The following is a 21,356-nucleotide window of genomic DNA, read 5'->3' as shown; positions in this document are numbered from 1 at the left end:
GGGCATTTTTGTCCTTTTCAACTTAAGATTCCAATATGAGCATAAATAAATGAATTTAAGCCCTAAGGACGATCCCTATTCACAGTTCTCCTCCTTGTACTACCTTAATTCGAGGATGAAAACTGCGAATTGAGATAGATCTTAGAGCTTAAATCTCTTTATCATGCTCAAATAGAGATCATAATTCGAAGGGGTGACTGGCGTGACGAGTTTTGGCACTAAAACAATAGTTGTGGATGAAAATTGGTACTAAAACAATAGTCGTGGATGATGAAAATTGGTAGGAACTAAACATGTGGACCAAAACTGTCATTTTGCTAATACTTATGGGACCAAAATTGGTATTTGCTCTTATTATTATTACTAGTCGCAGGCATGCGCTTTGCGCGAAACGTCATGCCCAACAATAAATTAATATTTTCTTATTTTTAAATGGTATAATATACAAAAAATTTAATAATCAACATGATATAATTATAATTCTGAACAAGATAATAACAAATTAAACATTAATAGTACATTATTATATTATTAATAACAAAATATCGTATATACATTGCATTAGACAACAATCAATTATTTAGGCCTAAAAGAGAACAATCAATTTCGTCTAAAGCTTGCAGGGGATATGGAGGAAGAAGAACTCATCATTTTCCCAAACCTTCAATTCTCTTCAAATAGTAGGAGCACACTTTCCTTAGTCTTAATGTTGCATCATCCAACTCTAAATTTAGATCTTTTAGCAACGAACATTTCTCTCTTATTTTCCAACTCCTTTACAAAATTTCCTACCTCAGCTTCTCCTTTGATGCTAACCAATTCCTACCTAATAATTTGTTAACATTCTCAGAATCTTTTATTATTGATTGTCGTGGCATTTGAATATCTAATTGTATTCATACAAAAATGTATTAAACTTAATGCACTTCCCACTTGTCTGACCCAGAACACATGACATAGAAAAGTTGATGATTCAATTGACATGTAGTCAGTGGTGCTTTCTAGGAGAAATGATTCAACTATGAGAACAGACACAAGAAGTTGAATAAACTTCTTTGAGTAAATGTAGGTGATTTTGAATGTAGAGGCTGAGTTGTAAGTCATAAAAATATTGTTAGAAATACATACAACTAATTTCTGATCGATGATAATATTTAGAAGGGAAAATCGCACTTTTGGTCCCTCAATTGTTGCCCGATCTGCAATGTGGTCCCTCACTATCAATTTCATTCAATTGGGTCCCTATTTGTTGTAAACCGTAGTCAATTTGGTCCTCCGGTCAGATTTCTCTCAAACCAAGGTTAAATCCATGGACAAAATGGTAATTTCGCTTTACCCTCTCTATCACCATTCTTTCTTCTTCTTCTTTTTATTTTTTATTTTTATTTTTTGCAAACGCCACCATTCTTTCTTACAGCAGCAAGCAACAAGCAGATCTAGCGAGGTCTGGGTCCCCTCCAACAGCCCCTTCTCTTCCTTTGTTTCTCGTCTCTCGGTGTCTATCTCTCCTCCACGTCAAGCAGCAGATCAGCGGCGACATGGTGGAGTTTTGTGAGCTGTGGCGACGACGGCGAGAGGTCGGGATAGCGGCTCCTCCGGCGAGCTGTGGCTACGGCAGTGAGCAGACAAGGAAACTCTCCTTCCGGCGACGAACGAGTAGCAGCTCCTGCGACTCCTCTCCCCTTCTTCCTTTTTCTGGCGCGATGGGCAGAGGCTGATCTTCGGCGAGGTAGCAACAGATCTGGCGGTCATGGAGATGGGTGGCGCGCCTCTAGAAGTGGTAGGGGAAGTGTTCGATCAAGTCCAAGACGCAACCCAATCTTCGTCGACGAAACCTCAGGTGTAATTAAACACGAATACCCAAGTGATGGATTCATCGACGAACCCTCAGGTCTAATTATCTTAGTATAAATTAATTTGGTTGACTTTTCTCTAAGGGATTTTAAATCAGTTTTCTTGAATTTCTTTCGAAGTTCTTGATTTTTTTGGGTTTCTCCATCGTTCACTTTTCCAGCGTATTCTCCCTTGGGTATTCGTGTTTATCCATTTGGGTTTCTTGAGTGGTCAACGGAGGTCTTCACCGGAGAGTAGCATCTTGCTTAGAATTTTTCCATAGTCAACAGTACACCGTCTTCCTGTTTTTTTTTCTGGTTTTTCCGACCGGTAACACTTCTAATAAAGGAACTTCGGTGGTTCTTCCTCCTGGTTTTTCCGGTTGGTCAACTGGATTTTTGTGGTGGTCAAGCTTCGTGCCAGTTCTCCTCTGTATTTTCCAGTTGGTCAACTGGGTCTATCCGTGGTCAAGCTTCTGCGAATGATTGAATGGAAGTCGGAGATACTACCTTACTCCGGCAAGGTTACTGTATCTGGCAGAGCTCGGTCTGCGGTGGTCGGAGATGGAGTGCCTTTGGCACCTTGCTGATGGGGTAAAGAGGGTAAAGCGAAATTACCATTTTGTCCATGGATTTAACCTTGGTTTGAGAGAAATCTGACCGAAGGACCAAATTGACTACGGTTTACAACAAATAGGGACCCAATTGAATGAAATTGATAGTGAGGGACCACATTGCAGATCGGGCAACAATTGAGGGACCAAAAGTGCGATTTTCCCTATTTAGAAATAATATTAATAATAATGTTTTCCATTGTCATAGCCAATATGTTATTACAGGTTCGTAACCTAGTTCTGGCATTCTGTATTTAAGTTTCTTTTGCAGTTAAAAATATATACAAAGTGACTCTCTCAGAGTTAAAAGACAATTTTTTGCTTAGACTTGGAAACAAAAAAAAGGGTAAGGGTAAGGGTGGGGGTGGGGGTGGGGGGGGGGGGAGGTGAAGAAGAGAAATGAGGAAGAATAAATGTATAGGTTTGGGTTCAATTTTGGAGAGAGAAAACAAATAATTAAGAAAAAAAATGAAAAAATAATTAAAAAGAAAAAATGAAGGGGGAAATGGTAACACTGTAATAGTCACGTAGAGCTATCCTCAAACGAGACAAAAACAGGAAAGAAAAGAAAGAAAGTAGAAGGGAAAGTGATGAGAATATATTTTCTGTGTATTGATCAAGAGCAGCGGATACAAAGTATATAAATACACGAAATAGAGATCTAGTCTAATACTACTAATATAATAGAGATCTAGTCTAATACTACTAGTAGAGTCCTAATACTCCCCCTCAAGCACAAGGTTGGTCAGCCAAAACATTGAGCTTGCAACGGAGTAAATTAAAACGCACAGACGAAAGAGACTTAGTAAAAATATCCGCTATCTGATCTTTGGTAGAAATAAAATTGACTTGTAATTCGTTCTTCGCGACTTTATCACGAACAAAGTGGTAGTCGATCTCAATGTACTTGGTGCGATCATGAAACACCGAATTAGCACACAGATAAGTAGCTCCCAGATTGTCACACCAGAGTTTGGGCACAGAAGGTGGCGCAAACCCGATTTCCTTCATCAGAGAGACGAGCCAAGTAACCTCTGCAGAGACATCACCCAGTCCTTTGTATTCAGCCTCAGTTGAAGAACGAGCCACAGTACGCTGTTTTTGACAAACCCATGAGATAAGATTAGTCCCCAAAAATACTGCAAAACCACTAGTAGATTTGCGATCATCAGGATTGTCAGCCCAATCCGAATCAGAATATGCATGAATATCCAGAGAAGGAGAAGACGCAATCTTAAGACCAAGATGTAGTGTCCCATTTACATACCGTAACATGCACCCTCTTGAGAGCCGCCCAATCCGCAGTAGGGGAGAGTGCATGTGCTGACACAAACGATTGACTGCATAGGAAAGATCAGGCCGAGTTACCGTAAGATATTGTAGAGCACCTGCAAAGTTGCGATACTGTGTGGGATCAGCGTATGGTACCACGGCATCAGTTTCGGCCTTCGTGGTTGAAACCGGAGTAGCCACGGGCTTGCAATCAATCATACCTGCTCGTTTGAGAATATCCTTCATGTACCGTTGTTGAGACAGAAGCATGCCATCAGACAACGGAACGGTCTCAATACCCAGAAAGAACGAGGGCACACCGATATACGAACTTTAAACTCAAGAGCCAACTTGTCAATAAGAGCAGTCACATGAGCCGGATCAGATCCCATAACCAAAATATCATCCACATAAACCAGAAAATATAGACGAGTATTGCCATGGGAATATATAAATAAAGAGACATCCGTCTTGGAAGGTGAGAAACCAACCGAAACCAGAAAATCATGCAAACGAGTGAACCAAGCACATGGAGCTTGCTTAAGCCCATATAAAGAACGTTGAAGGAGACAAACGTGCCCGGGCATCGTTTTGTCTTCATAGCCAGGGGGATGGCGCATATAAACCGTCTCAGCGAGATTGCCATTTAGAAAAGCATTGTGTATGTCCAACTGTCGAATAGTCCATCCACGAGAAATAGCTAAGGATAAAAGAAGATGTACCGTAGTCGGTTTAACCACGGGACTAAAGGTCTCAAAGAAATCCTCACCAGCAACCTGATTGAATCCCTTGGCAACCAGACGAGCCTTGTAACGCTCAATCGAACCATCAGCTTTCCTCTTGGTTCTAAACACCCACTTACAGCCAACCACATTCATACCGAATTTAAAAGGAACAAGCCGCCATGTATTGTTGTGCACCAAGGCATTAAATTCCAAATCCATTGCATCTCGCCATTCGGGAAATTTGACCACTTGAGTAAAACATGTAGGCTCAGTAGTGACGTTAGTAGATAGAGCAACATGGCCATGTGGTCCCGAGCTCCGCGTATTCATCGTATGATACCGGACGGGTGAGGGCGCGGGACGGGATCGACCCCTCGGCCGAGCAGGCGGCTGGTCCGTGACTGTCCGCTTGGCAGAAACGGGCTGCTGGCGGTGTGGCTCGGGCACGACAGGAGGATCCAAGGCCGAGACATCACTCGGCTCACCAAGAGGCACAACCGGCGCAACACCCCATGGCTCTGGGCATGGTGCGGGTACCTGTGAATCAACAGAAGCAACAAAAAGAAAGACAGTCTCATCGAAGCGCACATGGCCACAGATAAAAACCTTGTTAGTGTTAGTGTCTAAACAACGATAGCCACGAAAAGACGGGGGATATCCTAGAAAGACACAAGGAGACGACCAAAACTGCAGTTTGTTGCGATTATAGGGCCGCAGATTAGGAAAACATAGACACCCAAAAACCCGTAAGTATGAGTAAGAGGGCGGAGACCGATGCAAGAGGTAGTGAGGAGACTTATCAAACAAGACACGAGTGGGCATTTTATTGATAAGATACACAGCAGTTTCGAAGGCATAATCCCATAAACGAGACGGAACAGAGGATTGGGCCATTAGCGCCAGTCCTGTTTCGACAACATGGCGATGCTTGCGTTCTACTCTGCCGTTTTGTTCATGAGTATACGCACAGGACTTCCTGTGTCGAATACCCAATGACGCGAGAGTCGAACCAAGCTTTTTGTATTCTCCCCCTAAATCAGACTGAAAGGACATGATTTTACGAGAGAAGGAACGTTCAACAAGCGACCGAAACTTATCAAATATCGCATATAAATCAGACTTAGCTCGCATAGGATAATACCACACGTAACGAGTGTAATCATCCACAAATAATACCAAATATTTAAAGCCATTTGTAGAAAGTATCGGCGTAGGGCCCCAAATATCTGAATATATTAATTCTAAAGGATGCGAACTAGTACATTCAACACGCGATAAAGGAAAACGAGACGACTTGCCTAATTCACAAGAGGAACAAATATTTGGCAGATCACTGGGATTAAACGAACTAAGACTAGAAGATGCTAAAACTTGACGCAGGACCCGAGAGTGTGGATGCCCAAGCCGCATATGCCAAACGAGAGAAGACCGTGCAGCGACGAAAGCAGTGGGAGCCGGACGCGAGGCAGGCCAGGCATATAAACCCCCGGACGCATGCCCCTTAAAAAGAGTGTTCTTGGTTTGAATGTCCTTCACAAAGAAACACGAAGGGTGAAACTCAAAAAAGACATTATTCTCTTTAGCAAAACCCTGAGAAGATAATAACGAAGAAGATAAACCAGGAACATGCAAAACATCAGACATACGAAACGACCTAGAATTAGTGGCTAACGAAGCAGAACCAATAGTAACAATAGGCAAACCTATACCATTGCCGACCCGAAGTGTCTCTGGACCATCATATGCAGTAGAGGACGTCAATAATGTGGGATCAAGGGTAGCATGATTTGTGGCACCAGTGCTGGGGAACCACTGATGAGAGTCGTCCACAGAACCATCAACACCATAAACGACAACATTCGCCTGAGGGTCCGGATCAGGAGTGAAACGACGCCAACACGCCGTAGCTATATGCCCTTGCTTGTTGCAAATCTGACACCGAGGGCCCGAATTGGACCGCCCCCGGTCGCGACCGCCGCGCCCCCTGCTACGGCCGCCACCGCCTCGGTTTTGCAGACTGCCACCGCGACCGCCTCGGTTTTGCGGACTGCCACCGCGACCGTCGTGACCACCACGACTTACGGCCAAGGCCACCGGTGCGCCGAGAGCCACACCATCGTCTGAACAGATCCACTCCTGCGAAACAAGAAAATCTACAACCTCCGGGAGGCGAACAGGTGCACCACGGGCTAGAGTTGCCACCAACGGTCGGAACTCCGGCGTAAACCGCGAAAAGAAATAGATTAAGAATTTAGTATAATGTGTCTCACACATATAAATTCTGATCATCCAACTCAACATGACGACCGGCGAGGGCCAATTTATCAATCAACATTTGGGCACGACCAAGGTAATCAGATATTGAGGAATCACCTTGACGGAGCCCCTGAAGTTCGCCGAGTAGTCGGAGTGCACGAGAGCGGGTAGATGAACCTAGGGTTTGTTCGATTACCTGCCAAAGCTGCCGAGAGGTGCCTTGCCGACGGCGAAACGAAGAGTCTCCTTGGACAAAGAGGAGATGAGCATGGAGATGATTGCCTTGTCTTGCCGACGCCAAGCGAGCTGCAGGGCGGGGAGATCGGAAACCACCGCCGGGGCACTGTCCACGGTCGACGTTAGGGCCGGCGATGCCGTCGGAAAGGGTGTTGTACCATCAACAAACCCTAGAAGCCCTTGGCCTTCAAGAAACGGAAGCATCTGAGTTCGCCATAATAGATAATTTCGGGAGGTCAACTTTAAAGAAACGAAGTTGCGCCGAAAATGAAAAGGAACAACAGAAGCAACAAAAGGAAAGAGATGTCCAACTCTCGGCGTGGTGCAGGGTACCTGTGAGTAAAATGAATTTTTGTCTAGAAGGAAGAAAGAAAAGAAAAGTGAGTTATAGAATGATAAAGTTGTAATTCGCTTAAAAATTGAGGGCATTTGATAACAAAAATAAATCCAAATGTTAGATCAAAAAATTTCAACCACATGATTTGAGATCAATGGTTAATAAGGGGTGCCATTTTTGAGGGGCAATTGGCAACTCCCAAATATTAGTATAGGGGAGATTATTATTATATTATTATTAAATTGGTGTTCGTGGTTAAATTCAGGTAAATTAATTAAGTTGATGACCGGCCTGCACGCTCCCTTGGCCCTTCCACCTCCCCCTTGCTTGCATAGTTGCATATATAATTCCTCAACCTCTCATACCCATTCTACTCTTTAGTATTATCTCTCATCTCTCTCTCTCTCTCTCTCTCTCTCTCTCTGGATAACAATACAAAACAATAGAGAATGGGGGATTTGGAAACTTTGGCCAAGGCAAGAAGAGAGCTACAAGACTTATACTTAGGAGTTCCTGATGATTCAGTCAACCTTTCTTTTAAAGAACTCGCAGAAATCACCCAAAGAAAAGCTTCTGCCTTCTCCTCCCAGCTTTCAATGCACAAAAAATCTCCGCCGCCGCCCTCTGAAACTTCCGACGATAAACCGCCGTCCTTGGCAAAGCTTCCTAGCCTGGATTTCAGTCGAGCCTTGGAAGCTGCATCATCCACTCATAATAATCCTACCAGTAACATCACTCATCATTTCGACCACCCTCATCATCACCATCTTCACTATGGGCACGCCAGCCACCATGGCAGTCCTTATGGCCATCATCATGCGATAAATGGGCATGCACATCATCATCATCATGCTAGCCCTTATGGTCATCATGTATCAGTGGATCGCAGCATGGGTTATCTTGATAATGATGATATGACGACAATGGCGGCTGCTACTCCAAACCAAGCACGCCGGCGCCGCCCTGGGATTCCCCACTCCAATATCTGCACTCTTTGCACTACTTACATCTATATTTTCCGTTACCGCTGCCTGGTATTATATATATATATAATTCAATCAAGTTTTGCTACTACTTTTTTTTTTCTCCATATATAATTTGCACCCTCAAAATGATAATGAATAATAAATAATGGAAATTATTAATTGTGTGAAAATGAAAGGTTTGCGGAAGAGTATACTGCAGACAGTGCGTGGGGATTGGCATGGGAGATATGGCGGAAGGTAGGAAGTGTGTGGAATGTTTAGGCAGAAGATTCAGTCAAAGGTATCTACCTATATATTGGACATGTTTGGTAAATGGCGGTTTGTTTGATAGCGGTTAACTGTTAGCTGATTGGGTTAATTAGAGGGTATAACTAGTTGATAACATTAGCTGATTGTAGAAAGGTGTTTGGTAAATTAGTTGTTAGTTGATAACTATTTAATATAATTTTCATTCTCAAAAAGCTAATTAAAAAAGTTGTTTTGAACAACTTTTTGAATTTTAGCATTTTAGAGTTACAAAAAGTTAATTAACCAAATACTTATATTAATTTTTTAACCAAATCAAAAAGCTAATAATGGTCAAATAAGCCAATATTAACTTATAATTAACTATTTTACCAAACAGGGTCATTATATTAATTATTCCTTTCCAACATCTTATATTTAAAAAAAAAAAAAAAATGGTTGCATCTTCTTGTCAAGAAACATAATTATTGTTTTGTTATCCTTGCCGGCTGGCATCTCTGAGCTAGGTTTTATAACAAAGATATATCTATCTCTTGGAATATTAAAATGAAAAAATAAAGAAATAATGATAAGTAATGTTTTGTGAATGTTGACAGATACATACATAAAGCAGGAGAAATGGGGTGGTGCATGGGGTATCCCAACGCTGTAAGGCAACAAGAACTCAAGTGGGCCGAGAAAGGCCCAAATCGGTCCAGAGATAATCGACCTAGCCAGAGTGGCATGCTTTCAACCTCAATAAGAACCCCACCACCTAGGCTGCATACTCCTAACACTCCGTCTTTTGTGATGAATTCTCCCCACTCACCATATTCGGGACCCACACACCACCATGCATTACCTTTCTAATAATCTTTTTTTTTTTTAACACATTAATTGTTTTTACATCTACATTTTTGTTAAGCTAAGTTAAGCTTGACTGTTAACATGTCTTTCTTTCTTTCTTTCTACAAGTGAATGGCTGGTTTCATGTATTACCCAATATAGTCCTCGACTATAATGAGTTTATTCAATTTAATCCTAAATGATTTTTTATGCTTAATTTAGTTCTCAATTTTAATAGTTTTATATAATTTATGTTAGTCAATTGTTAAAAATAGAATCATAATAGTAATTTCTCATTATTGCAACTTCTCTGCTACTTCTCTAAGGACCGGGCACCCAAATCCAACTAAAAAAACTATTTAAAAAATTTGTAGACAAATATTTATTTATTTATTTAGGGTTGAAAATTGATTTGGAGATGAAGATCTCCATTTCTGTGTGAACTTAATAAGGGGAAGAAGAATGAATCATCTCAAATGAAATGAAGGATGAGAAATTACCATTAGGACTATATTTCTAATAGTCAACTAGCAGAATTTGCAACAAAGGACTAATAAAACCATCAAAGTTGAAGACTAAATTGAGCACAAAAAGCCATTTAAGACTAAATTGAGTAAAACCACTATAGTCGAGGACTATATTGGGTATTAACTCATTTCATGTATGTCTCACTCAACTTTGAAACAACACAAGAATGCAATAAATTAAATTACAGCAAAATGTTTGATTTCACCAATACAGGGAGGGGGCAACAATGTATGTATTCTCATCAACTTGTAAAAAATACTAATCAAGGACATGCTAAAATAAAGATGATTTTATAGGCTTCCTGTTTTCATAGAGTTAAATTCATTTCTAACAATACACAACCATGTCACATGGCTTTTAGGGGGAAGGACAGCATCATAAACAACCACCAACCTGACACAGATGAAAATGAAAATGCTAATGCTATACAGGGTCACCTATAAATAAATGTATATACACTAGTGACTTTTATCCAATGGACCAGTCATATTTCTCCACTTGTCCTTCAAGTCAACCTGAACAAAATAATCTTAATTTTATACAAACAATACTATCATATGGAATGCACCAACAACACTCAAATACTTAAATGCTCACCTCAGTCCTCTCTTCAAATATGTCACGATAAGCCTGCAGAATGAACTTCCAATTTCCCTTTCCATACCTTCAAAGAAACGTGTACATGAAAGGAAATGGTTGTTCGAATAGATCTTTGGAAATAAAAATCACTCTATTAATTGATGAGGCTAAAATCAATCACATACCTCTCTACACCTGTCCTCAAGGTGTCTTCTTCCACTAAACTCCATTTTTTAGGTCTTCTCCTCTTTGTCAATCTGTTCATTTCATACTTCTTCAAAGGAGAAATGTTCCTTTTTTCTGGGGTAGGTAACTGAGATCTTATTTCACGATTGCCTGATACTTCAGGTAAGCTATCTATTGAATCATTCCACTGCATAGACAATTCAAAGCTCAAAATCAATCCATGAATTTAGTTCTTTCTATGCATGCACCTTTTTTATGCTCTATTTATTCTACTTTACTCCAATTATCTTCCAATCTTAGATGCAACTGGAATTGACTTCTCTCAAGAATAGTCAATAAATAAATTCAAAAAAAAAAAAAAAAAGTACAAGAATATTCACCTCATGTACATGGGCTGTACTGTTCCGCTCCATCAAGCTTCGCTTGGACGCATTTTCTTGTATAGGTTGATCACCCATATTTCCCTTAGACAGTTGACACATAATTGCTGCAGCTTCAAGCAAAGCATCTGGAAGTGGGTCCTTAACCACGGCTCGCAATTCCATGAAACTTGTTTCAAGTGCTTCTTGTGCTTTATTGACCTCAGGAGAAGCTGGTAAATCATACTGTTTGTGTGCCTCAGCTCTCAAATCATCCCTATCAGCAATCTTGGCACCTCTGGATGTCCCAACCAGCGGTGCTTTAGTAGGCTTGCGTGCAGAGTGACGCAATTCTACATGGAAAAAATGATTTCATAGTGTAAGCATAATATTGATTTCAATCCAAAAGAAGATGTAATAATTTTATCACATGAATGTGGATGAAACTATGACATATCCAGAAATAAAATAATTTTCATGAGAATATATATATATGAACATTACAATTACAATTAAAACAACTGAATTTACAGTAATAGTAGTAATAGCAAATAGGACCACGTAAACAACAATAATAATAATATATCATCATTATTAGTATTATTACTGCTACTATTACCTAGAGGGAATTCCAATTTCATATACATTTATTATTAGGATTTTAATCAATAGGATAAAAATTATAGCCCCAGGATTGCACAGAATGACAGTATAGCTACTATGCATATTCTTACCACTCCAAGTTCATAACTGGACAGAAAAACTCCAAATTTACCTCTACCATTATTGTGGTGTGCCGTGTCCTGGCTAGCACTAGGCAAAGCTGCATCATTCCCACCAATTTCACCCTGCTCTTCTCCATTCTCCGGTGGAAGAAGCTCCCTCATATTATTATCATTTTTCCCATCAGTTTCACCCTTATCTTCTCTGTTCTCTGATAGAAGAAGCTCCCTTAAATTATTATCATTTTTTAGCATTTCAGCTGTATATTCAAGGAACGAAGACCCCATTCTATCCTTTGCTTCCTTAACAAACACTTGGACAGCCTCAACAACATCAACTTTTTCACTCCTTATCACTTTGTCACAAAAACTATCTTCCCACACAGCCGCTTCGATTGCATCCCTCCAATTACCCAACTCCTTGGAGACAAGCCCAGACGTATCCGCTTTCTCCATTCTGCAAATCCTCTGCCTCCATATCCTCCTAACAGCACTAAAATACTCCCCTCTGCTAATCTCACCACCATTCTTCTTCAAAAATCTCACGGTACAGTCCACTGCCACGGCGCAATATGCTGCCTTTAATTCCTCCGAAGCTTGAATTCCTTCTCGAAATTCAAGCTCTTCAAATTTCTCAAGGAGACCGAGCATTTTCTCAGTAACTGAACCGTTTAAAACCTCTAACTCCATTGCTCTTAGAAGGACTGTCTTCTTGAGACCCAGATTGTCGTTAGCGGGAGCGAGGACCCGGATAAGAGCGTTCGAGGTGCCATCATCCAGAGGATTCCGGAGGAGAAATTCAAGAATCCACCGAGAAATATCAGGGTCAATGTCCATGAATTGAGGGAAAAGAACCCTAAAACCTAATAGCAGAGTGACAACATTAGTAATGAATTCACAGGTAGGTTGAGTTTGAAGGAAAGATAGAAAAAGAGGGAAGAGAAATACTGAATAAAAACCCTAAACCCTAAAATCTAACAGTGGTAAAATTTGGGAGTTGATTTTATTTTTTTTTAACTTAGGTGATATACTAGTTTCGCTGGACTAATCATTAAATAAGAAAAAAAAATGCCAATATCCATCTAACTCTATTATACCCTTCTCATTTAGACAAATGCCACCATTTTTTATTTTATTTTTCATCTATTAATCTTATTTAGATTTAAATAATATTTTATATTAAATATATTATAATAAATGTAAATTATAATAGCCAATGTTAATAAACATAGTATGTTTAACATACATACATACAATACTAAATAGCCATAAAGCCCATAGTGCCAACAGTACAAGAAAAATCGCGAATCGCGACAGAAAAATTCCGTCGCGAATGGGCAAAATCCTGTCGTTAATCACATTTTGTGACGGAATTCCGTCGTCTAACACCTTGTTGTATATTGATAGACGACAGAATAATTCCATCGCAAAATAAGGCGATGGAAAAAAATGTCGCAAATTTGCAACGAAAATATTTCTGTCGCAATTCGGTCATAATTTGAAGTAAATTTCTGAGCCAGCGGAAACAGTCCTGTGAGAAATAAATTACAAAACAAGGCATTCAGTATCTCCAGGCTCTGTAACTAATAAGTAGAACCTGCAAAAGCTTTACAAAAGCGGGATATGAGGATATCTTTGCTATATCTTTATGTTTAGATTCAAGTGCATAAAGTGAATAAATCCATCTCTTCCATTTGTAATCCGGTGTGAGATATTCATAATTTCATATCAAGAATTGTCACAGACTAGCTACCAGTTATAAAGAATTAAAGATGCAAATTATTTACTTTTCATCCTTGTGATTTTCATAAAATATGATGTCTCAGTTTACCAAATGAAAGTTTCCCTGCCTTATACAATTTTTGTAAATCATAAAATGGAGAGACATCTCCCCGTGTTTGACCTTAACAAATATGTGAAAAGTTTCCCTGCTCATCTGTTAGACTGTAGACTACCATTTGAATAAACCACTCCGCAGTCTTCTTCATTACTTTCACTTTAATTTGATTTTATTATTACCCTGTATACATGTGTTTTCTTTTTTCTTTTTCTCAAACTTCATATTAATTATATTTTTCATAAACACTTGTAATTCTTTATAAGATAGTATCTATTCTATAAATCTATACTTGTAACGACTTTTATTATTTACATGATAATTAACTCATATTAATTAGTTTATTATAAATTTATATTCTTAAACTATAACTAGTTAAGTCTTTATTAAAGATCAGTGAAGACTGAACATTCAACAAATCAAACAACAATAATAAATCAAACAACAAATAATCAAACTAGACTTAAGGTGTGTGTGTTTTGTTCTACAGTCAACCACATGAGCAGTTAGATAAGAATGCAATTTGAAAAGGCATAAAAAAACATCAATATCTTCTGCTTTCACCAGTGAAGCACATCAAAATCATAACAATAGCAACCACATTTTTTTATAAGCAACAGGAAAGCAAAGCAAAAACACACATAATTTGGGGGAAAAAAAAGGAAAGGAAAAACAGCGTTATCACTAATTTCAGACGCTGCCTGACCTGCTGTTACGGTGGCTGTTGAACGCTGGTGAGTGGGCTGCCGGCTGTGACAGGGCTGGTCGTGGTTGGCAGTCGTGGTCAGCGGTCGGCGGAAGCTTCAATCCGCAGAATTGAATTAGGCTGAATGGGGAAGCGTCTCTGTCTCATTTGGAGTCTCAGCTTCTTTTATTAATTTTAGTAAATAAGGGCTGAAATAAAATAAATTCCCTCGTTAATTAAAAAATAAAATAAAATAAAATAAACAAAAACAAAATTAAAAAATAAATTCCCTAATGAGACGCTGTTTAAAGAGTGGGGAGAAATAAAATTTAAAAAATAAATCGTGACGGAATAAATTTTGTCGTTAATTCCGTCGAAATATTTACTAAACTAGTATTGTACCCGTGCGATGCACGGATAAGACTTATACAGTAGTAATAAGATTATTTTTCTCATATGATTGAAAATTATTATTCTCTGAAAGGGAAAAGGACATAAAAATAAATTTAGACAAATGAGGACACACAAATAACCAACATATGCACACAACCAATTACAAAATAAACAAACAAATTAACAATGGTTAGAATATAACTCTCTAAAAAAATTAATTAATATTTATAACAATTACAATTATACATAAACATGTCATGTACATATATATATATATATATATATATATATATATATATATATATATATATATATATATATATATATATATATATATATACACACACACACACACAAACAAACAATATATATCATAGTGTATTAGCCTAGCTAAGGGTTATCTCAAAAATTCTCAAAAATAAAAGAAAAAAAGAAAAGGGCCAACTGCCAGCCCAACTCTATTTAAGTCAAATCATTATTGTATGGACCATATTTTGTATACAATAAAATAATGTACATTTAGTACACAAATAATGTACTTTTAGTATATTAAAAATGTACTTTGTATTCATGAAAAGTACATTATTTAAAAACTAAAAGTACATTATTTTATATAATGTACATTCAGTACACAAATAATGTACTTTTAGTACATTAAAAATATATTTTCTTTTATGGTCCATACAACACTACGTGGACCATGGTCCACACAATAATTTGCCTATTTAAGTTATTTACATATAACTAAGCCAAATATACTGAGCCCATTCCATATACCCGATCTAGACCACTTCCTACCCCTCCCCTTATCAGTTCTGACTCTCCCGAACGGGAAACTACAGACCACTACCTAGGGGTGAGCATCGGTCGGTTACGGTTAATAACCGACCGATAACCGAAAAAATAACGGTGTTTTTTTAACCTATGTAACTGACCGAACATACACATATAACCGACTGAAACCGATTATGTCGGTTTTGGTCGGTTATTTCGGTAACCGAAAAACCGAGAGTGAACTTCATAATTTCATATTTTCATGCTTCATAGTCTTCACAATAAATGGTTTATACTAATAAATGGTTATCTAACTTACCATGAACTTCATAGTCTTCACAAAACATACTAAATAAACAAACAATATGAACTTCATGGTCTTCAAAATTCACAAGTCATAGCCATACGCCCATACAACCATACTGCTTACTGCCAATCTACTTATCTGCCATAGTTCATTATTAAAAATAAAAATAAAAATAAGCATGCTTCCACATACTGCCAATCTAAAATTAAAAAAAGAATTTAATACTAAAATTAAAAGGTGAAATAATGAAACAGTGAATGAACTAACATTAGTATGTACTTAATAAACTAACATTTAATAAACTAACATTAGTGTCCTTTCAAAAAAAAAAAAAAAAAAACTAACATTAGTGTGTGCTGAAATAAACTAACAGTGAATAAACTAACATTGTGAATTAGTGTGTACTTAATTCAATAAACTAAATTACTTAAACATATTCTAGAATGAACTAACATATTATATGAATTAACCAGAGTTAATAACACAGAGTTATGAACTAACATATTCGTATGAAGTTATGAACTAACACACTAAGTCAGTAACACTAACACATAATCACAGATACAACACAGTTTATTTCAATTGATTTGTAGTTTTTTTTCGTTCTTTCTATTCGAGATTGGGTTAGTGTTCTGCTACGCCTCTCGGTAAAGACTTCCTAGTTAGCGCTCCGTCGGTCCTTCAAATCAATTATATTGGGAGGTCTAACGAGTGAAAATGGTTCACAGTCCGACTGCTAATTCAAGTTACCTTTCAAAGAGACGAGATTCCGCATCAACTTATTTCGGGATGAAGACATGTCGGCCTTACGACTGCGAATGAAAGTCTTCCTAGCACAGAAAGGAAATGATGATTTACCCAAGTCCTTTGCTAAAACTTCTTGCTTATGCTTTCATTTTGTCATCGAGAGTAGGTTGGTGTGCAGTATACCTATTGGCTGGATGGATTGAATATATATATTCATCAATAAAGTTGCTTTGACGAGAAAGAGCCCTGAGTCCAACTCTCGCTCAGTAAGAATACAAGCCCGAAACAGCCTCCAACCCCTAATTATACGCCGACCCGCTTGACTTTTTGACTTAAGGAAATACGCAGCTAGACTTTGCCAGCTTTCCGGCTTAGACTGATTTAGTGAAGTATGCCAATTAAGATTGCCTTGCTTGGACTCTGCCTCTTTGGACTCACTAGCCTAAGGCTTAGCCAAGACTAATTTTTCCGTTGATAGAAATTTCCACCTTGCCGCTGATTTTGGGATTGAGCTCTACCAAGTAAGGTTACCTCTGAAGTTTGAGAACCAGCTGGAACTTGGATTGCTGAGGCTGTCTAATAAACTATTATAGACAGGATAGGATATTAATACTATCAAAGAAGATGAACTTGCGGGTAATATACTCTAAGACTGACTGACTGGCTTCGAATGAGGCTTTGAAGAAAGAGATAGAGGTTCTCAAGAGCGGATCTTCAAGAGCAAAGACCGGAGAACTCTAAGAGCTGATTTGTCTCAATTAGGCTTTTGACGGCGTAGAGAAAGATATTATTTTTATTGAGGGGATTCCTCTCTACTAGAATAAGGGAGAAGATCTACAACCTAGCAAACTAGCCTCCTTCTTACTAGCATTCTTCCGGGTCCTCTCGAACCAGCATCTTCCAACCTGGTGCTCTCACTTCTCGGACTAGTACAGGTCCAAACCAAAGCCAAAGCTCCAAAAGTCTAAGGATAAGTTCCTTCTCTATGGAAGAAAGAGAGTCCCTAGGAAGCTACTGTAAAGTGGCCGTAGGCGGTGAGCCAGTGCCAGTGGTTGAAGTCTAAGATTCAAAAGCAAAGCTGCTTTCTCAGGTTCAAAGAAGGCGAAGCTGTTCAAATTTCCTACTGAAATAGGCAAGCAACGACTTTTGGTCGACTTAAGCCAACTATACTTATTGCTTCGTCTTATGCTTTTGCTATCTGTCTTTCCATCCAACTTTGTTGTTCGCTTTGGGACCTGTTCCACCTTCAGTTTGGGATCTTAGGTTTGTGGGCCTTCTCCTTTGAATTGGCACTAGACTGAAACTAGTCAACTGAGCTATATCAGGGACTTAGCCTTCGACAGGACTGGAATCTTCGACATATAAATATGCCTCGAGAGTCGAACTTGAGCACTTCTTACGAAGGCACTTCGTAAGAAGTGGATACCAACTTGGTGTTGAGTTATCTTTTTTGTTACAGTTACGAACGATGGGGAAGGGAAGGCGATGAAATCGTTTATTTGTTTGAAAGACGAAGGAAAGGTTTCACACCCTTAAAAGCAGTAATTCATATGATTTTTTTAAATACAAAATTTAAAGTGAACAAATAGAATTATATAAAATTAGAAATTACCTTGAATATTTGATTATTGAAATTCTGGAGACCTGGATTTATGGACTCCGGCGAACGGCGACTCCGGCGACTCCGGCGACCGGCGACTCGACTCCGGCGTGAGGCGGTGAGCGGCGACCTGCGATTTACGGTTCGCGATTAAGGACGAGCCATCAGTTCGAGTCTTCGAGAGAGGGCTGCGAGCCCGCGATTGCGATTGAGAGACAGAGGGAGGCAGAGAGGGCTGCGGTTGCGCCTGCATTTAAGGTTCCGAGTCTTTGAGCGATTGAGAGACAGAGGGTTTACTGGTTTGGTTTAGGCGAATAGGGCCAATAGGGCAATACGTGATTACTGGTTTTGGCCCTTTTGTATAATTATAATACATACTAGCATTTTGTACGCGCATCGCGCGAAACTTATGTCTAATATTAAAATATTTGTAAGTAACCAAATTTACAAAATTAGTTAAAATTATGTTTTGCAATTTCTTAAAGCGGTGATACTTTTGAATTATCATTGATGGGGTGAGGACCCCGGCCCAAGAGATAGGGGCCCAAAGAAAATAGATAGGAGAACTGGGCCAGAGTCGAGAGGAGCCCGAAGAGCAATTGGGCCGAGTCCGGGAGTCGGCCCAGGCCCAAGCACGGGGCCCAGTTCAGAGCTGCTAAGAGGAGTCCAGTAGGAGCTTAGGCCGAGACAAGGAGTCGACCGAGGCCCAAGCCCAGGAAAGGACTCGGCTCAAGGAGCCGTTGAGAGCATTGAAGAGGTTCGTTTAAAAGGGAGCCGTTAAGACATTGAAAGCAGGACTCGGTCAGGCCGTTACAAGCCTGGGAGAGCCGTTGGTCGACCGAGTAATGGCGTCCAACGACTCCGTATCTTAATTAGCCTTGAAGTCGGCCATTAAAGGCCTTCAAGTCGGTAGAGGAGGAGCCACTATATAAAGGCTCCTCCATTCTTGTAAAAGGACAGACGATTGAACACCCAGAGGGGGAGAATACCAAAAAGGTTCCGAGTACTCGCATTATCTCCGAGATAGGCATACATTTTACTGAAAGGTGCACCCACCAGCCAAAGGTTGAGTTGGACCTCCCGAAGAGGAGGAGGCTCAGTGGCGTCAGAAGCCGGTTATCAACATGATAGTCGGCGGGCCGGAAGGTGGTGACTCAACGAACACCAGAAAAGCCTGGGCCCGCCAGTTATACGTCGGAACGGTGTACTGGCGCGAGGAGAACCCTAAAAAGGTGTGTCGAGAGCCCATTGTGTTTACCGACCGAGATTTACCAGCCGGTGAAACACCGCATCGAGATGCGTTGGTTATAGCTATGGACATCAATGGCGTTGTCGTTCGACGAATCCTGGTAGACACCGGAAGCAGCGTCAATGTGCTGTACCTAGAAACCTTCATCAAAATGGGAATGACTCGGGAACAGCTGAGTCCTGTCAAAACTCCCCTCGCCGGTTTCACAGGGGACTCGGTGGAGGCGGAAGGATCGATCACACTTCCAGTTGAGATCGGCAGTTACCCAGACGTACAGAGACTCAGCATGAAGTTCATTGTGGTGAATCTGGCCTGTTCGCATAACGCTATACTCGGCCGACCGGGTCTCGAGGATCTAGGAGCGTTGATTTCAATTGAGCATCTTTGTTTAAAATTCCTCACGCCAAACGGAATAGGCACGGTGCGCTGTGACCGTAAGGTCGCCCGCGACTGCTACCTACAGGCATGTAAGGGGATGGGCAAACGCGAGATACAGGTCCATGAGATCACCGAGAGGCCCCCAAAAAGGACGATAATACCACGTCCGGAGCCTGCCGTCGAGTTGGAAGAAGTCGAGATCGACTCCACGCAGCCGGACCGACGAGTCCGAATTGGAGTCGGCCTCCCCGAGGAAGTAAAGGAAGAAATTATAAAGGTGCTCCGGGAACACCGGATGGTCTTCGCCTGGTGCCCGGAGGACATGCCAGGCGTCGACCGATCGATAATATCGCACAGACTCGCTGTGGATCCCGGGCATCGACCGGTTGTGCAGAAGAAGCGATACCTGGCCAACGACCAAAGAGAATTTGTGAAGAAGGAAGTGAGCACGCTACTCGCAGCCGGACACGTCCGCGAAGTTAAGTACCCGGAGTGGTTGGCGAATGTGGTCCTTGTACCCAAGCCCCCGGCGTGGCGGATGTGCGTGGATTACACCGACCTTAATAAGGCCTGCCCAAAAGATCCGTTCCCCTTACCTCGGATCGATCAACTGGTCGACGAGACGGCGGGGTCGGCGCTGTTGAGCTTTATGGACGCCTTTAGGGGGTACCATAAGATATTCATGCACTCGGCGGACGAAGAAAAGACCGCGTTTCTGACACCGGACGGAGTTTATTGTTACCGAGTCATGCCATTTGGCCTCAAGAACGCCGGAGCCACGTATACCCGAATGGTGGCCCGATTGTTTCAGCACCTGTTGGGAAAATCGATGGCCGCGTACGTCGACGACATGCTCGTCAAGAGCCGAGAGGAGAGCAAACACGCAGAAGACTTGGCCGACTGCTTCAAAGTAATGTTAAGGTACAACCTCCGGCTGAACCCTAAGAAATGCGCGTTCGCCGTGCAAGGTGGAAAGTTCCTGGGTTACATGGTCACCAAGCGAGGTATCGAGCCTAACCCTGAGAAAGTACAGGCCATCGTCGACATGCAGCCTCCCAGCACTATAAAAGACCTGCAACGGCTGACCGGCCGATTGGCCGCCCTTAGCCGCTTCCTAAGCAAGGCGGCAGATAAGACCGTGCCCTTCTTCGAAGCCATGAAGAAGAAGGAAGGATTCGCTTGGACCCCGGAGTGCCAGCAGTCGTTTGAAGAATTGAAACAATACCTCTCGACACCCCCGGTATTGTCTACCCCCAGGCGGGCGAGCCCGTGTTTCTGTACTTAGCCGCCTCTTGCAAGGCGGTGAGTTCGGTGTTGGTCCGAGAGGAAGAGCGAGTCCAGCACCCGGTTTACTACGTAAGCCGGTCTCTGAAGGCTGCCGAGTCAAGGTATACCGCCTTGGAAAAAATTGTATACGCGTTGGTGATTACCGTGCGCAAGTTGGCGCCCTACTTCCAAGCGCACACCGTTCGAGTACTGACAGACCAGCCTCTCGGAAGAGTTTTGCGAAACCCATCGTCATCCGGCCGCCTGGTAAAATGGGCCGTAGAACTAACCCAATACGGGATTGAATACCAGCCCCGGCCTTCTATAAAGGGTCAGGCCTTGGCCGATTTTTTGGTCGAATGCACCGCGAGTGAGGAAGAAAAGGAACGCGCCGTGGAGAGCTGCCTAGGCGAATG

General features: G+C 41.0%; 3 protein-coding genes across 4 annotated transcripts; 1 reads left to right on the top strand and 2 right to left on the bottom strand.

The window, feature by feature from the left end:
• Positions 1 to 3,515: 3,515 nt before the first annotated feature.
• LOC109173933 lies at positions 3,516 to 6,717 on the bottom strand. Its single transcript, XM_019323254.1, has 4 exons — positions 6,013 to 6,717; positions 5,188 to 5,484; positions 4,581 to 4,980; positions 3,516 to 3,541 (listed from the first exon to the last, which is right to left on the bottom strand). Exons 1-4 carry the CDS (start codon positions 6,715 to 6,717, stop codon positions 3,516 to 3,518), a joined length of 1,428 nt encoding a protein of 475 aa, XP_019178799.1.
• A 949-nt stretch (positions 6,718 to 7,666) lies between these two features.
• Positions 7,667 to 9,455, top strand: LOC109173941. The gene is made up of 3 exons (XM_019323265.1): positions 7,667 to 8,307; positions 8,436 to 8,539; positions 9,102 to 9,455. Exons 1-3 carry the CDS (start codon positions 7,723 to 7,725, stop codon positions 9,352 to 9,354), a joined length of 942 nt encoding a protein of 313 aa, XP_019178810.1. The 5' UTR covers positions 7,667 to 7,722; the 3' UTR covers positions 9,355 to 9,455.
• Positions 9,456 to 10,115: 660 nt separating this feature from the next.
• Positions 10,116 to 18,370, bottom strand: LOC109173940. 2 transcript variants are annotated; one of them, XM_019323263.1, is made up of 8 exons: positions 18,060 to 18,128; positions 15,713 to 15,838; positions 14,247 to 14,435; positions 11,758 to 12,565; positions 11,004 to 11,335; positions 10,623 to 10,810; positions 10,456 to 10,522; positions 10,116 to 10,373 (listed from the first exon to the last, which is right to left on the bottom strand). In XM_019323263.1, the coding sequence occupies exons 4-8, from the start codon at positions 12,539 to 12,541 to the stop codon at positions 10,317 to 10,319; spliced, it is 1,428 nt and encodes a 475-aa protein (XP_019178808.1). In that variant the 5' UTR covers positions 12,542 to 12,565; positions 14,247 to 14,435; positions 15,713 to 15,838; positions 18,060 to 18,128; the 3' UTR covers positions 10,116 to 10,316. The 2 variants fall into 2 exon arrangements, with proteins under 2 accessions (XP_019178808.1, XP_019178809.1); XM_019323264.1 differs by lacking the exon at positions 15,713 to 15,838 and having other exon boundaries at positions 18,060 to 18,370.
• Positions 18,371 to 21,356: the final 2,986 nt, after the last annotated feature.

Source organism: Ipomoea nil, unplaced genomic scaffold (genome assembly GCF_001879475.1).
Source record: "Ipomoea nil cultivar Tokyo-kokei standard unplaced genomic scaffold, Asagao_1.1 scaffold0505, whole genome shotgun sequence".
In the NCBI taxonomy this organism is placed as follows: Eukaryota; Viridiplantae; Streptophyta; class Magnoliopsida; order Solanales; family Convolvulaceae; genus Ipomoea; species Ipomoea nil.
The sequence above is the reverse complement of the archived record's forward strand: the minus strand, read 5'-3'. Positions and strand labels throughout refer to the sequence as shown.

Excerpts from the sequence above, each read along its gene's own strand:
- LOC109173941 (XM_019323265.1), top strand. The coding sequence starts at position 7,723 with ATGGGGGATTTGGAAACTTTGGCCAAGGCAAGAAGAGAGCTACAAGAC. Across the intron at positions 8,308-8,435 it reads TTTTCCGTTACCGCTGCCTG|GTTTGCGGAAGAGTATACTG; the intron begins GTATTATATATA and ends TGAAAATGAAAG. Across the intron at positions 8,540-9,101 it reads GGCAGAAGATTCAGTCAAAG|ATACATACATAAAGCAGGAG; the intron begins GTATCTACCTAT and ends GAATGTTGACAG.
- LOC109173933 (XM_019323254.1), bottom strand. The coding sequence starts at position 6,717 with ATGTGTGAGACACATTATACTAAATTCTTAATCTATTTCTTTTCGCGG. Across the intron at positions 5,485-6,012 it reads GTTTTGCTAAAGAGAATAAT|TCTGATTTAGGGGGAGAATA; the intron begins GTCTTTTTTGAG and ends ATGTCCTTTCAG. Across the intron at positions 4,981-5,187 it reads CCTCTTACTCATACTTACGG|GTACCCGCACCATGCCCAGA; the intron begins GTTTTTGGGTGT and ends GTTGATTCACAG.
- LOC109173940 (XM_019323264.1), bottom strand. The coding sequence starts at position 12,541 with ATGGACATTGACCCTGATATTTCTCGGTGGATTCTTGAATTTCTCCTC. Across the intron at positions 10,811-11,003 it reads GTACAGCCCATGTACATGAG|TGGAATGATTCAATAGATAG; the intron begins GTGAATATTCTT and ends TTGTCTATGCAG. Across the intron at positions 10,374-10,455 it reads TATTTGAAGAGAGGACTGAG|GTTGACTTGAAGGACAAGTG; the intron begins GTGAGCATTTAA and ends TATTTTGTTCAG.